We start from the raw sequence: 15,500 nt of genomic DNA, 5'->3' as shown, positions 1-15,500 counted from the left end.
TATATGTTCTTTATTTTGTTAGTATGGTGAATTATGTTAATAGTTTTAATTTAATGATACTGTGTCATTCAGGAGTTTCATTCAGTTTTGAAGTTTGTTTTTTTTTTTTACAAATTTATTTATGGCTGTGCAGGGTCTTTGTTGCTGTACAGACTTTTCTCTGGTTGTGGTAAGAAGGGGTTACTCTTCATTGCCGTGTGTAGGCTTCTCATTGAGATGGCTTCTCTTGTTGTGGACTACAGGCTCTTGGGTGTTCAGACTTCAGAAGCTGTGGCACATGGGCTCAGTAGTTGTGGCTCCCAGACTCTAGAGCACAGACTCAGTAGTTTTGGCACATGGGCTTAGTTGCTCTGTGGCATGTGGGATCCTCCCAGACCAGGGATCAAACCTGTGTCTCCTGAATGGGCAGGCATATTCTTTACCACTGAGCCCCCAGGGAAGCCCTTTCATTCAGTTTTGATTTAGACAAAATTCCCACAACATGCTTCACAAATCAGCAAGGTGCTTATTTCTCTCCTAGAAGAGTCCAGAAATAGGTAACAAGGATAGCCACTCACCAGTCGCAATAGGGGAACGAAGTTACTTATTTGTTTATTTGCTTGCTTTTGCTGTAACATTTTATGACTCAGGAAAACAGACCCACTGGAAGTATTAGAACTATGTGCTCATTAGAGAAATTAGACCTTTCACAAATGTGGAGAAGAGGTAATCAGAGGACTGGAGAATCTTTAAACACAATATCCTTAAACAGTGGTATGAATGGACAGATTTGAGTTTGCAAGGAAATTCAAACAGCTGTGCATGTCTGTCTGCCAAAGTAGGACCATAAAAGGTGACTCATGGAGATGTCTGTGGACACCGCCACCTCTGAGGGGACTGAAATGCTTGTGATTGGCTCAGAGTTGATGTTATTCAACAAAGACAGTAGTCAGGAAGATAAGCTTGAAGTTTGGAACTTCTGAACAGTTTTGGATCTGTCAATCTGTTACATCCACATCATTTTGAGATTAATGGCTTCTTCATTTTTGCATTTCAAATCTCAGGAGGTTCCTCTTTTATTCAATTCTAACCATTCAGCAAAGAGTATTCTAGAAAAAGTAGTTCTAACCCTCATATAACATAATCCAGCACAATCAAATCCCCTAGCTTTTATTCTCACAGTTCCAAGTTCTCTCTTTTCAACGTGAATTGTTGTGTCCACCTTAAAAGAGGAGCAAAGTACAAAAGGTTAAATTACCAAGTCTGATGAAACCATCCTTTTTTGATAACTTTGACCATTTTTTATTTACATCAACTACTTATTAACCAAAACAAATGCTACCTACTATACTGGCCACAAAAATGCTAAAGATACATCTCTCTACAGTAAAGGTGAACAGCCTGAAAATTTCTGTTTTCATAGTAAGGAAGAAGGGTAGAATAGGTATCAGTAGGCAAATCACAGGGTCTGTCAAAGTAGGGCAGAAAGAAAATTCCAATAGTACCAAAGTCAGTATCACAAGGACCACATGCATTGCATATAGTGGAAATTAAGTAGAAACAATAACAAAACTAATTCCAAGTACACTTACTTGCATATTAAAACATACATTTTACTTCAGTCTGAGATGTCACAGTGGAAATGACACAGTGCACATATGCAAATCACAATGAAAGTAATACACATTGAAAGTTATATGAAATAGCTGAAAGGGTACTAGGAGTGTTATTAACAGAGGTTTATATTAGCAAATGGAAACTATAAGTTACAAGCTAGGGTTCCACTTCAAAGATGAGAGAGACACTGATAAAGCAATTCCCTATTTGTAGCATTTTAAAGATTTCTCTTCAGGTATTAATTTCTTTATGCATAACAAAGAAGAGATGCACCTGAAGGTTTTCCCACATTCATAGGGTTTTCTCTCCAGTGTGAGTTTTCACATATTTTTGGAGTATTAGGGAAAATGAAAGAATTTCCACATTCTTCAAATTCCTGTCTCCCAGTATGAGTTCTCACTTGATGACTAAAGAATGAGAAAGACCTGAAGGTTTTCCCACACTCTTCACACTGGTATGGTTTCTCTTATGTGTTCTCATATATGCACTAAAGTGTTAGGATTCACATGGTTTTGCAAGAATTAGATACAAATTAAGATTTTCCTGTGCTTCAAATACCAATAAGAGTTCTCTTCAGTATGAGTTCTCACAAATTTCCTAAATGATGAGAACAGATGAAGACACTCCTGCATTTCATATATGCACAGTTTCACTCCAATTTATGTTATCCCATGTACAGTAAAATGTCTACAATTATAGGGCCTCTCTCCAATATTGGTCCTTTTATGGTTAATTAAAAGAGGAAGGGAGCTGTGCATTCCTTACATGTATAGAACTCATTTCATTTCTAGTGTTTTCTCACTTGTCAAATAATCTTTGAAGAATAAGTGAAGGTCTGAGTTGGAAAACTGTCCAGTGCTGTGTGCCTCAGGAAGAATCAACAAATGAAGGATTTCTAATTAAGGGGGGGCATCTGAATGACACAAAGGACAGAATTCCCTTCTCAAACTGCAGCAAGGCTAGGGAGAGCATGAAGATAAAAATACAAACTCTACTGGTCTTCTTTATATCTTCTGAGTTATTTAGATTTATGACTTAAATGAACAATTCTTTTCTGCCAATAAATAGTTTTGAATGAGCTTTTACATACAGATCTTCTATTAGTAGGACTAAAGATAAAAGGGAACAAGATGGGAAGGCAGAGGGAATGAGAGTAAAGCAATGTCTTTTATCATTTTCATTAGGTGATTCACTCAGGTTTAGTGAAAATCCAACATGGAGTGAAAGGAGGGGATTACTATCTGCTCTGGGTCTTTTTAAAAATTAGTGAATGTTAAACAGTTTGCCCAGGAGAATGATAGAAAATGTGTCTTAGTAAACAGGGATCTAAAGCACCCTGGAATTTACTGAGAAACTTGTTTGTAAAGGCTATACGTAATTATTGCTCTTTTCTTACAAAAAATGTACTTTTGAAATTTATATTCTGTCAACTAAAGTGCTTTTGTCTAAGCGGTTTTAAAAAAAAGAATAAGTGAAGGTTTTCCCACATTCCTTATATTCATAATACTTCTTTCCAATTTGAGTTCTTATAGGTACTTTAAGGGATATAGAAGAAATAAAACTTTCTCATACTCTTTTACATTCATTGGGTATATTTTCAATATGAATTCTCACATGTGTAACTAAAAAATGAGGGCCAGTTGAAGATTTTTCCACATTTTTTGCCTTCACAGAATTTTTCTCCACTGAGAGTTTTCACATTTTCTTAGAGATGAAAGAAATGGAAGGCATTTTCACATTCTGTAAATATAAAGCCTGTCTCCACTGTGAGTTCTTACATGTACAGCAGTGCATGAAGAATGAATGAGAGCTTTCCTACATTTTGTATATTCATAGTACTCTTCTCCAATGTGAATTTTCACATGAGTCCTAAGATACAAAGAAAAGCTGAAAAGTTTTCTACATTCCTTATATTGTTAGGAGTCTGTCCAGTGTGTCTTAACAAGTGAATGATTAATGAAGGCTGTCACAGATCTAGTGAATTCACAGGATTTATCTTTAGTATGAGTTCTGTTGTACACATTTAAATTTGGAATCAGGCTGAAGACTTTTCCATATTGATTACTCTCATTATATATCTCTCCAGTCTGAAATACCTTCCACATAGTAGATTTCAAGGTCTTTCTGAAGTATTTTCCAATTTGACCATATTTACAGAGATCCTTCACTAAATGAATTCTTAAATATCTCTCCTGTGTCTTACACTGATCTGTGCTATGGCAAAAATGATGGTAATTACATAATAGGCAGCTTTCACATGATAGATGAAGTAGTATATTAAGTTAAGGTAGGCTGTGATAAGTAAAGTTTGTGTATTCCTATTTTTAGAGTAAACACTATCCCAAAATGTTATAAGTAAAAAGTCAATTTAGGATATAAAGTGGAATACCAAAAATTACAGAATTGAGCCAAAAGAAAACAAAAAAAGGAGAATAGACACAATTATAGAAATAATTATATTAAATGTAAATAGAATGCACTATCTTATTAAAAGGCAGAAATGATAAGACTGGATAAAAAAGCAAGATGCAACTCTATGCATGGTAGTTTACCAAAGATGAACTTAAAATATAAAGACAGAATAGAAACAAAAGGATGAAAATTGATATATTATACAAACCCCAAGCATAAGAAATATGGGTAACTCTACTAATATCAGATTTAAAGTATTACTAGAAACTAAAAGAGATATTTCATGATGATTAGTGTCAATTTATTGAAAATAAAATAATTCTAATGATGTGCATATCTAACAACAAAGCTTGCCAATACATAAGGTTACAAAAATGCTAGAACTGAAAGAATAGACAAATCCACAATTAACAATTGAAGAATTAACATTTTTCTCCCAGTAACTGATAGAAAATATAGGAAAATGTGGTAAGAATAAAGAATATTTAAACATTATGAAAGCAATTTGGTTTGATATTTACAGAATACTACACACCACGACTATAGAATACACATTTCTTTCAAGCATACATATAAAACATATCAAGATAACCCATATGTTAGATAACAATAACAAAACAGCAAAACTCAATTTTAAAGGAGTGAAATTGTACAGAGTATCTTCTCAGACTAAAACAGACCTATTTGGGACATCCAAAATAATATCCCCAGATATTTGGAAATTAAGTCATACTTCTAGTTAAGCAACAGATCAAAGAAGAAATCAACAGGGAAATGATAAAATCAAACTTAATATTAAAATCACGATGTATCAAAATTCATGAAATGCAGCTTAATGCATAGTAAGAAATTTATAGCTTTAATTTTTATTTTTTTTCATTTTAATATGTATTAGGAAAGAGTCAATGATCTGAGCTTTCAGAGAAACTACAAAAAGAATAGAAAATTAAACCCAAAGTAGGTATAAGAAAAGAAAAACATATGAGTAGAAATCAGTGAAACAGAAATAGTAAAATAACAATGACAAGGTTGGTTTAAAAAAATGACTAATAAAATCATTATACTAACTGCAATACTGATAAAGGCAAAAGGAGAGAAAACATATTTACCAATATCCAAAAATGAAAGAGGGGCAACACTACAGATCCTAAATATATTGAAAATATAATAACAATATTATCAATAACTTCATGTATTACCATCTTAGATAAAATGGACAAATTGTTTAAAAAACATAAGTTACCAACTGACACAAGTGGAAATAGAAAATTGGAACTGCAGTGTATTTATTTAAGAAGTTGAATTTGCAATTCAGAATTTCCCCACAAAGAGAATGCTAGCCACACATGGCTTCTGTGGTAAATTCTGTCAAATACATAACGAAGAAACAATAAATATCTTATAAACCTCATTCATACAACAGAGGTGGAATAAGAATTGTCAGCTCATTTTATGAGATCAGTATAACCCTGAAACTAAAACTGACAAGAGGATAACATGAAAAAATATATAGAGAGACAAATATCCCTCATGAACACAGATGCAAAAATTCTCAACAGTGCAAATTGAAACCAGCCAATAGATAACATTTTCACACTGCCGCATGCCACCTGGAAGAAAAACAGATAATTTGCCTGATGAATCACAGCCATACAGGTGCTCTTCCGTTCCCAGTCTGCAGGACTTGTTTGTCGGATCTCCTAGGATCTTATTGTATTCTTCTACTGTTGCTGCTACTACCTCAAGTTCAGAATGGAGATCGACTTGATTCAGATCTCACCACTCAGATTTCAGCTGTGACCACCATCACTACTGCTGTGATGATATTTGAACTTGCAAGATAGAAACTACCAACAGGACCAGGGCTAGGGAAAGGTAAGCATCTCAGAAGCAAAATTAATGGGTCAACAAAATACTTAAAAAGTAAAGATAGATACTACTTAATTTAATATTCTAAAAAGTCAAACTTAATAATTCATGATGAAACAAAATATCAATATTTTAAATAAAGACAGGATCCAACCCTACACATGAACAATTTGATTCAACAATTTACTTTTTCCTGAGCTCACTGGAGAAAAAATGACCAAGTCTGGTTTACACTTCCCTCCCCAATGGCAATTCTATTACATACATTTATGCATTAAGGAAAAAAAGCCATCTTTACAGTGTGGAAAAGCTATCAAAAAGCTATGGAAAAGCATTGTTACTCTGATAGATTATCTCTGCATGCAGAACATCTCTACCATCTGCTAAAGCTACTCCCCTTCAGCCCTGCCACACACATATACACACAAATGCACACATATACAAGCATAGACAAATATACAAACACTCTGGGTGAAGCTGCTGCTGCTGCTAAGTCGCTTCAGTCATGTCCGACTCTGTGCGACCCCATAGATGGCAGCCCACCAGGCTCCCCCATCCCTGGGATTCTCCAGGCAAGAACACTGGAGTGGGTTGCCATTTCCTTCTCCAATGCATGAAAGTGAAAACTGAAAGTGAAGTCACTCAGTCGTGTCCGACTCTTAGCGACCCCATGGACTGCAGCCTACCAGGCTCCTCTGTCCATGGGATTTTCCAGGCAAGAGTACTGGAGTAGGGTGCCATTGCCTTCTCCGCTGGGTGAAGCTAAGGAATTCTAAAACTTTGTGAGGTAATTCCATCATGTATAATGATATATTTTTATTGATTTTCATGATTATGCTGATAAACTGGAAGTAACACTCTTTTCAAGGTATTCCAGATCAGTCAAAAGAGATGTAAGTAGGAAGCCTTTGGAGATGCCTTTAAATTCTACACTTTACCAATAAAGTACTTGTAAGATAGGAAAAGAGTAGTGCCTACTGACACCTTCAAGCCTGAAAACACACATCTCTGTATATTGAAAAGGTTGTCAGGAATTTCTGATCCTTTCATCAAGCATATTCTACCAGGACATATAGCTTGCTGATATGCTTATGAAGATTTTCAGGACTCATATGTAGTCAATTTATTTTACTAAATAAAATTTTTGGCTGTGCCACTTCCATGCCTGAGAGGGAAACAAATGGTTTGTTTCATAAATAAACAAACCTTAAACAAATCTGGTTTGTTTCATAAATAAACTTCTAGTCATCTTGTGAAGACACCACTGATGCAGATTTAAAAGTATAGCTGGCATTTATCAGGTCACTTTCTCAGTCTGTTTTCCAAAACTCAATTTTTAGGGTTGCTACCAGCCAGGAAAATTCCTTTGGAAGTTCAATTATTTGTGTATGTTTTTATTAGTCAGATTGAGAGATGACTGAATAAAGATATAAAGTCAGCCATGGAAACTCAAGAGTACTATCCCTTGATAGCACCTAAGGGAAGATAAAGTATTTTTTTTGACAAGCATGTCATATATCTTAAACAGACAACCTAGGACCTAATCAGACAACTGTGTGAGTCAACCTTACTCACAAGAAGGAGAGAAGAAATATGTCAGCTTGGAATGCATTTGTCTATAATCAACAGAAAACCTGACTACAATTGTTTAATCACATAAGAGTTTATTTATAAAGTGCAACATAAAGCCTGGAGGAGGTAGTATAGAGATGTGGTAACTTGACAATGCTGTGAGAAATTCAGGGGCTTTCCATCTTACCATACTTGGTATATATAACCTTTGTTCTATGGTATTCATCTCATGGTTGCAAGTTGGCTGCTTCAACTCAAAGTTTACTCAATACCAATGCCAATTAAGAAAAAGGAAAATGGGCAAAATCCTAAGGAATATGCCACAGGAGATTATCCCTTTCAAAAATATTTCCCTTAAGCCCAATTCCCAATTACACTTCTATATCATTAGCAATAATGGAGTGATATGACATTCCTATCTGCAAGAGATTATGGGAATATGAATATTCTGGCCTGAAGTAGGGGAAGGCAAAGAAAAATAGGCTTGGAAATAGCTCTGTTGATAGCCATTGTATTCATGTTCTATAGCTACTATTAACAAATTATGACACAAATTTATTATCTTACTGTTCTGGAAGTCTGAAGTTAAACTGGGCTAAAGTTAAGGTAGAATTATATTCCTTTCTGGAAGCAAGGGAGAATACATTTTCTTGTCTTTCTAGCTTCTAGAGGCTATCTGCATTCTCTCACTGGTGGCTCCTTTCTATCTTCAAATTCAGTAATAGCTGGTTCAGAGTTTTTCACATAATATCACTCTGATACTTTTCTGCTTCCCACTTGCACTTATTAAAGGTTCTTGTGGTTCTAAGCCCACTTGGATAATTTAGAGTAATCTTATTATAAGGTCAGCTGATTATCAACCTTAATTCCATCTGCAATTTAAACTCCCCTTTGCCACATAACAAGATATCCAGAGATTAGGACATAGATACTTTGTGAGGCCATTATTCTCCCTATCATAGTCCACTCTCTGGTCCCCAAAGATTTATAGACATCCCATATAAGAAATATATGTAGGGTTCTCAAAGATCTCATCTCATTATAGTATTGTCTCAGTGTGTATGCCCAATACAAATAGTGTACACCTGTGATATCCTTGGCTTTCTTTCCTAATTTTAGCATCTTTTACAATCTGAATAGGCTGAGAATTTCTCAAATCATCAAATTCTGGTTCCTTTTTGCTTAACAGTCCTTCCCTCAATCTATTTTATCCTTCTCACATTTTACTATAAGCAGCAAGAAGAAACGAGGCTGCACTTTAAACCTATGCCTGGAAATCTCAGCTAAATATCCAAGTTCATTGCTTACAAGTCTTTTTTCTCTCACATTTCCACTGCAGGACACAATGCACCTCTTTTCAGCCCCTATGTAGCAAGGATTCCCTTTCCTCCAGTTTCCAAAAACATTTTCCTCATTTCTTTCTGAGTCCTCATCATTAGTGACTTTAACATCCATATTACTACCAAGTCTCCTAAGGTTTTGATTTAGGTATTCTACATGGCAGTATATGTTTTCTCAACCATACTTCCTCAACTTACTTCCTTTCTCAACTTACTTCCTTCTGAATCTTTGCTAGCAGAGTTATTAACATTTGTATTTCAACTAACAGTCTGTCCAAAGCAATGTAAGACTTTTCCATCATGCTCTTCACAATTCTTCCAGCCTATGCTTGTTACTCAATTCCAAGCCAGTTTCCATGTTTTTAGTTATTTGTTACAGCAGCACTCTACTTCCAGGAACCAAAATCTGTATCAGTCAGGGTTCAATCAGAGAAACAAGCAGCAGGAGATACATGTTAAGAGATTTATTGTAAGGAAGTGACTTATTTGATTGGGTGAGCTGGCTAAGCAATATCCAAAATCTGTAGAGGAGGCAATTAGAAAGGAAAGGCTGGAAATCTGGGGCATCAACTGAAGCTGCTGCCCACAGTTGGAATTTCTTCATCTCAAGGAAGACTCAAAGCTGCTCTTAAGGCCTTTCAACTGATTAAATCAGGCCCTCCAAATCGTCTAGGATATTCTCCGTATTTTAAGAATGATTACCAACCTTAATACCTCTGAACCTTAATTTCCTATTGCAATACAACACAGGATACTTACGGGTTCCAGGGATTAGGATGTGGATGTCTTTAGGGGGCCATTACTCTGCCAACCACACCAGGTTCCTGGAGATAAGAGTCATCCTGACAACAGAGTTGATTATTTCTTCAAATCATTCAATTCCCTCACCAACATATCTTTACTAAGTTTTCTTTGCTTAAGTAATGTTAATTCTACAATGTATTTCCTTTCAAATTACCTATTGACCAGAACAATGTCATCATCCAAAGGCAAACAGATACTGGAACGCTGTGTCAATAGCTCCTCTAGGGGCAGAATTTAGAGCTCACTTGAGAATTTGTTTGTAATAGTACGGGACAGCGGCAGACAATGTATTGCTTGGTCACGTCTGCTGCTGCTACTGCTAAGTCGCTTCAGTTGCGTCCAACTCTGTGCGACCCCATAGACGGCAGCCCACCAGGCTCCCCCATCCCTGGGGTTCTTTAGGCAAGAACACTGGAGTGGGTTGCCATCTCCTTCTCCAGTGCATGAAAGTGAAAAGTCAAAGTGAAGTTGCTCAGTAGTGTCTGACTCTTAGTGACCTCATGGACTGCAGGCTACCAGGCTCCTCTGTCCATGGGATTTTCCAGGCAAGAGTACTGGAGTGGGGTGCCATTGCCTTCTCCAATTATCCTCTAGTTAAGAATAATTTTTTAAAAAAAAAGAGAACTCATTAGTCATTGTGGGTATCATTAAACTCTTAACAGGATCATGACTTCAGTTAGATATAAGGAAGAACTTAAAAGTCTTCAACATTAAATTAGAACAGAATAGATGAAAAAGATAAACGTTCATGAGATAACATGTATTTTAAAGTGAAAGTCCAATGATTACAAGAGTGATTTTGAAATAAATAGGAAGTTATACATGTGGCTATCTACTGATAAAACAAAAATCCAAACAGAGCTTGGAAAAAATTGGAGACAAGTAACAGAAGAACCTGGAAGGTATAGTCCATAGGGTCACGACGAGTGGAACATGACTGAAGCGACTTAGTACAGCACACAGCACAGCACACAAATATAAATTGATTCCATTCCAAACAGAAGAGGCGTTATAGAAAAGTCATAGTTGTGTAAATAACAAAAACTTAAAACCTTCCAGTAATAAAAAAATGAAATATAAAATGAGTCAGACATTTTTACATAGTTTTATATACAGTGAGAAAAGAATTCTTTATAAAGTTAGAATTACTTTTATTCTGAAAGGCTTTCATATGATCATTTAGAAATAAATACTAAAAATTTAACCAGTAGTATGAACTTTCCTGATACAAAATTTTACTAACAATAATTGGAAAACTAATTATAGAGCAAACAGGCCAACAAAACGAAGATTAGCATTACTATGAAAAACTTTGAAAAGAAGAAAGACAAGTAGAATTATTACTACCAGGTTAAAAAAGGGATGGGGCTTCCCTGGTGGCTCAGCGGTTAAAGCGTCTGCCTGGAATGCGGGAGACCGGGGTTCGATCCCTATGTCGGGAAGATCCCTTGGAGAAGGAAATGGCAACCCACGCCAGTACTCTTGCCTGGAGAATCCCATGGACGGAGGAGCCTGGTAGGTTACAGTCCATGGGGTCGCAAAGAGTCGGACACGACTGAGCGACTTCACTTTCACTTTTAAAAAAGGGAAAAGTGTAGGAGATAAAACTAACGTACGAAGTTGGAGAAGTTTCAGATGCCTAAACGATTCTGGAGGGTTGGACTTCCTTCTGATTTCCTTTCAAAGTTTGATTCTAGAATACTGGGTAAGACAGGCTTCAAGAATTTGAACTCATTCGTCCCAGTACCTCCAGTCAGACACACCTCATACTGGTAGCTCTGGGACAGGGTCCCCGTGCCGCTGACGTCCACCAGATGGCCAGGGAAGTGGCCCTCGGCCACCGGGCAGCGACCCGCCGAGGCCGCCCCGCCCCTCCTGCACAGCCGCACCGCCACGAACACCAGCACCGAGAAGAGAAAGAGCGACGACACCGACGCCAAGGCCACCACCAGGTAGACGGTGAGCGGGTCGGCCGGCGTCTCGGCCGCCGCTTCCGCTTCCGGGGCCGGCAGGTAGGGCTGCGAGAAGCCGTCCACCAGCAGCACGTGCAGCGTGACGCTGGCCGACAGCGGCGGCTCGCCGTTGTCCTTGACCAGCACCACCAGCCGCTGCTTGGGCGCGTCGCGCTCGCTCAGCAGCCGCGCCGTGCGCACCTCGCCGTTGTGCGCCCACACACCGAACAGCCCGGGCTCCGTGGCCTTGAGCAGCTGGTACGACAGCCAGGCGTTCTGGCCCGCGTCGCCGTCCACCGCCACCACCTTGGTCACCAGGTAGCCCGGCTCGGCCGCCCTGGGCACCAGCTCGGTGCAGGGCGCCGAGGCGTTCTGCAGCGGGTAGAGCACGAAGGGCGCGTTGTCGTTGGCGTCCGCCACGAGCACGCGCACCAGCGCCTGGCTGCTGAGCGCGGGCAAGCCGTGGTCGGTGGCGCCCACGCGGAACTCGAAGGCTCGCAGGGCTTCGTAGTCCAGGGACGTGAGGGCGAAGAGGTGGCCATTGTCGGGGTTGATGGACACGAGGGAGGCGAGGGGCACGAGCGGGTGGGGCGGCGGCAGCAGCGAGTAGGTGACCTGGGCGTTGGCGCCCGCGTCTGTGTCTGTGGCGCTGACGCTGCCGATGTGTAGGGCGGGGCTGTTGTTCTCGCGCACCCACAGGGTGTAGGAGGTCTGGGTGAAGGCGGGGGCGTTGTCGTTGACGTCGGACACCAGCACGATTATGTTGTGCTCCGTTTTCAACCTCGGTGTCCCCAAGTCGGTGACAGTAATGGTGACATTATACTCAGCTTTGCTTTCTCTGTCTAGCGCCCCATTTGTTACCAGCGTGTAGAAATTCTCTTCAGATGGTTTCAGAATAAAGGGGAGATCATCCTGGATGGAGCAAGTCATCTTTCCGTTCTCCCCTGAGTCTCGGTCTCGAATCCTAAACAGGGCCACTTCTGTTTCGGGGGAGTTTTCAGGAATGGGGCTGGTAAGTGATGAAATAGTTAGTTCTGGGGCATTATCGTTAACATCTACCACCTCAATGGAGACAGAGCATTTTCCAGAAAGTCCCCCGCCATCAAATGCATCTATATCTAGATCATATGAGGATACTGTCTCAAAATCGAGTTTTTTAATTAGGCGAACTTCTCCCGAAAGGCTGTTTAGCTCAAAAGTTGGGCTCATCTCCTGAGAACTATAAAAAAGAGAATATGATACCTCTCCATTTGTCCCAGTGTCTAAGTCTCTAGCAGAAACTTTGACAACGAGGGCACCTACGGGGCTGTTCTCCAGGACCTGCACCTGGTAGTGGGCCTGCGCAAACTCAGGGGCGTTGTCATTGATATCCAAGACCAAGATTCTGACCTGGGTGGTACCAGATCGAGGCGGAGAGCCGCCATCCAGCGCTGTGAGGGTTAATCTGAGCAAGGCCTGCTTCTCCCGATCAAGCTCTCGGTCCAGCACCAGCTCTGGGTATTTCCTACCATCCCCCCGATTGCGGGTGGAAACATGGAAATAAGAATTGGGACTGATACTGTAGTTTTGGATGTTGTTGTTGCCCACGTCCAAATCCTGAGCTTTTTTCAGAGGAAACACTGTCCCAGGAGGGCTGTTCTCTGGGATTTTCAAAGTCATTTCTCTTTCAGGAAACTCAGGAGCATGATCGTTTATGTCTCTCACCAGTAGCTCAGCTCGAAATACTCCCAATGGTTTTTTCAGTAATACTTGAAAATGCATTACACATGGATCTGTAGGGCCGCACATCTCCTCCCGGTCCAGTTTCTCATTTAATGTCAACTTCCCAGTCTGCAGATCGAGCTGCAACCGGGGTTCGTTATCCTCAGAGACCACCCGGGCTTCCCGCGCAGCTAGCTCCCCCACTCCGAGCCCCAAGTCCTTGACAAGGTTGGCCACAAACGAGCCGCTCTCTATTTCCTCCATCACGGAATAGCGACGGGATTCCCAGCCGGCAAAAGTCACTCCCAGCAAAAGAAAGAGAATCAGGACTTGCCTTTGTTGACGAAAACGCTCCACTCCAGCCTCCATCTTTACTTCCACAAATGCCTTTCCAGGATCAAGGGCCAGCTCTATTTTAGGGAGCGATGTGACTGAGAACGTGATGGTTCTCCCAGTTGGTAACCTGTCCGGAAATGTCTGTGAGTAGCATTTTCTGGAGACTTGTGAGCTTTGCTTACATTACAGTCTTTTCGCTTCCGCTGGAGATCTGATGTAAAATTGGTAGCATTTCCTGGGCATATTTTTTCGACGCCTTAGCCTGGAGCGCCACCATGCGTTGTCTTCGAAAATAATTGCTACAATTGTATTCTTTCTATATAATAATCTAAAAAGCTATTAGAAGCTTGAAAATGTTTGGGGGAAGAGTATATAATCAGAAAACTAGGCAATCATAATTATTCATACATCATTCAAGGAAATATGATTGATATATATGTACTAGTTTCTGAAATACATCAATAAACAATCCAGACATTGTCCCTACCTTCTAGAACCTGCTGTCTAGGTGAGGTGCTTTGAGGAGAACTTAGAAGTGAAAGGACACTTAATGATGATCAGTCATGTTCGTCTTTTAAAAATAACAATAAAAGCCCATGTGATTTATTAAAAGTCTCTCCATGAAACAGAAGGAATTCCTCTACATATGCTTTTAAATTCTATGTACCCTATGTGCCAGAATTGTGGTTTCCGTTGTTGGAATCGCATAGAGGAAAAAGCTACCATTTAAGTCCAGTTTATAATACCTATTATACATAAGGTCAGAGCATTAGGATTTTATGAAACTTTACAAAGTATGCGAAAATGCATATGAGGGCACTTCCCATCTCTCTTACCCTTCTCTTTTCCTTAGCATTGGTCATTGTCTTATAAAGCAGGTATGTACATATTTGTTTCTTTTTTGTGACATCACTGAGTTTGAGAACTTTGTTTTGTTCACCTTTACACCCACTAACATTGAGAACAGTTACTGGCAGAGCATTCCTGTAGATGCTCAATGAGTATTTGTTGACTAGATCAATGAATAAGTCACAATTAATTTTAAAATTCTGGTGGATGGATTCTCCTCCTAATATAGAAGCTGCCAGCTTTGCTGACATCCTACTTCGTTATAGGAGCTGTATAAACAAGGCAGCATGTTCTCAAATGGCTTTTTTTCTATGCTCTTATGAATAGTAATTTGAAATAATTCAGAATGGCATAAAATGTTTTTTCATTAAATAGCAAAATGCCCTGGTTCCTATAAGTAAAGGAATATATTATAATAAAGAAAGAACATAATAGCAAAGCTCTAGTGAATCTACAAATAAGTCATACATCTTTTAAGAACATATTTTACATTGTCAGTGTTTTTGAATATAATTAATGTCATAATGGGCTTCTTCCCAGGTGGCACTAGTGGTAAAGAACCTGCTTGCCAATGCAGGAGACAGAAGAGATGCAGGTTCGATCCCTGGATTGGGAGGATCCCCTGGAGAAGGGCATGGCAACCCACTCTAGTATTCTTGCCTGGAAAATCCCATAGACAGAGGAACCTGGTGGGCTACAGTCCATAGGGTTGCAGAAAATTCTACTGTGGGACCTATTATTCTACTAGGTAAGAAAGAATTTTTCTAGGAATTTCTAACTTCTGTTTAACACTCCAAATACCATTCAGTTTGGAAATATCCATCAATTCTTTATAGACCCTCAAAGACTACTAATATTCTACAATCTTTGATCCTACATAGTACATTAATATGAAAACCATTATTTTTTAACATCTCAAACCAATAGTAAGGTCCAAACCATGCAAGACTACCTAAAAGTGCTTTTGACAAGGGGAAAAAACAATTTGCCTATCTTATTTAGAGGGAAATTTATTAAAATATAGCATATTTGTTTCCAAAAACTCAATAGAGAAATCTCACTTGAAAGA

At 39.2% G+C, this 15,500-nt stretch overlaps 1 protein-coding gene across 4 annotated transcripts; it reads right to left on the bottom strand.

Moving 5' to 3' along the window:
• Window positions 1–67: 67 nt before the first annotated feature.
• Window positions 68–15,422, bottom strand: PCDHB15 (protocadherin beta 15). 4 transcript variants are annotated; one of them, XM_061423732.1, is made up of 3 exons: window positions 11,357–15,422; window positions 9,549–9,631; window positions 1,189–1,201 (listed from the first exon to the last, which is right to left on the bottom strand). In XM_061423732.1, exons 1-2 carry the CDS (start codon window positions 13,613–13,615, stop codon window positions 9,578–9,580), a joined length of 2,313 nt encoding a protein of 770 aa, XP_061279716.1. In that variant the 5' UTR covers window positions 13,616–15,422; the 3' UTR covers window positions 1,189–1,201; window positions 9,549–9,577. The 4 variants fall into 4 exon arrangements, with proteins under 4 accessions (XP_061279713.1, XP_061279716.1, XP_061279715.1 ...); XM_061423731.1 differs by lacking the exon at window positions 1,189–1,201 and adding an exon at window positions 4,550–5,618; XM_061423729.1 differs by lacking the exon at window positions 9,549–9,631 and having other exon boundaries at window positions 68–1,201.
• Window positions 15,423–15,500: the final 78 nt, after the last annotated feature.

This window comes from Bos javanicus, chromosome 7 (genome assembly GCF_032452875.1).
Source record: "Bos javanicus breed banteng chromosome 7, ARS-OSU_banteng_1.0, whole genome shotgun sequence".
NCBI lineage: Eukaryota > Metazoa > Chordata > Mammalia > Artiodactyla > Bovidae > Bos > Bos javanicus.
This window is presented reverse-complemented; position numbering and strand designations above follow the sequence as displayed.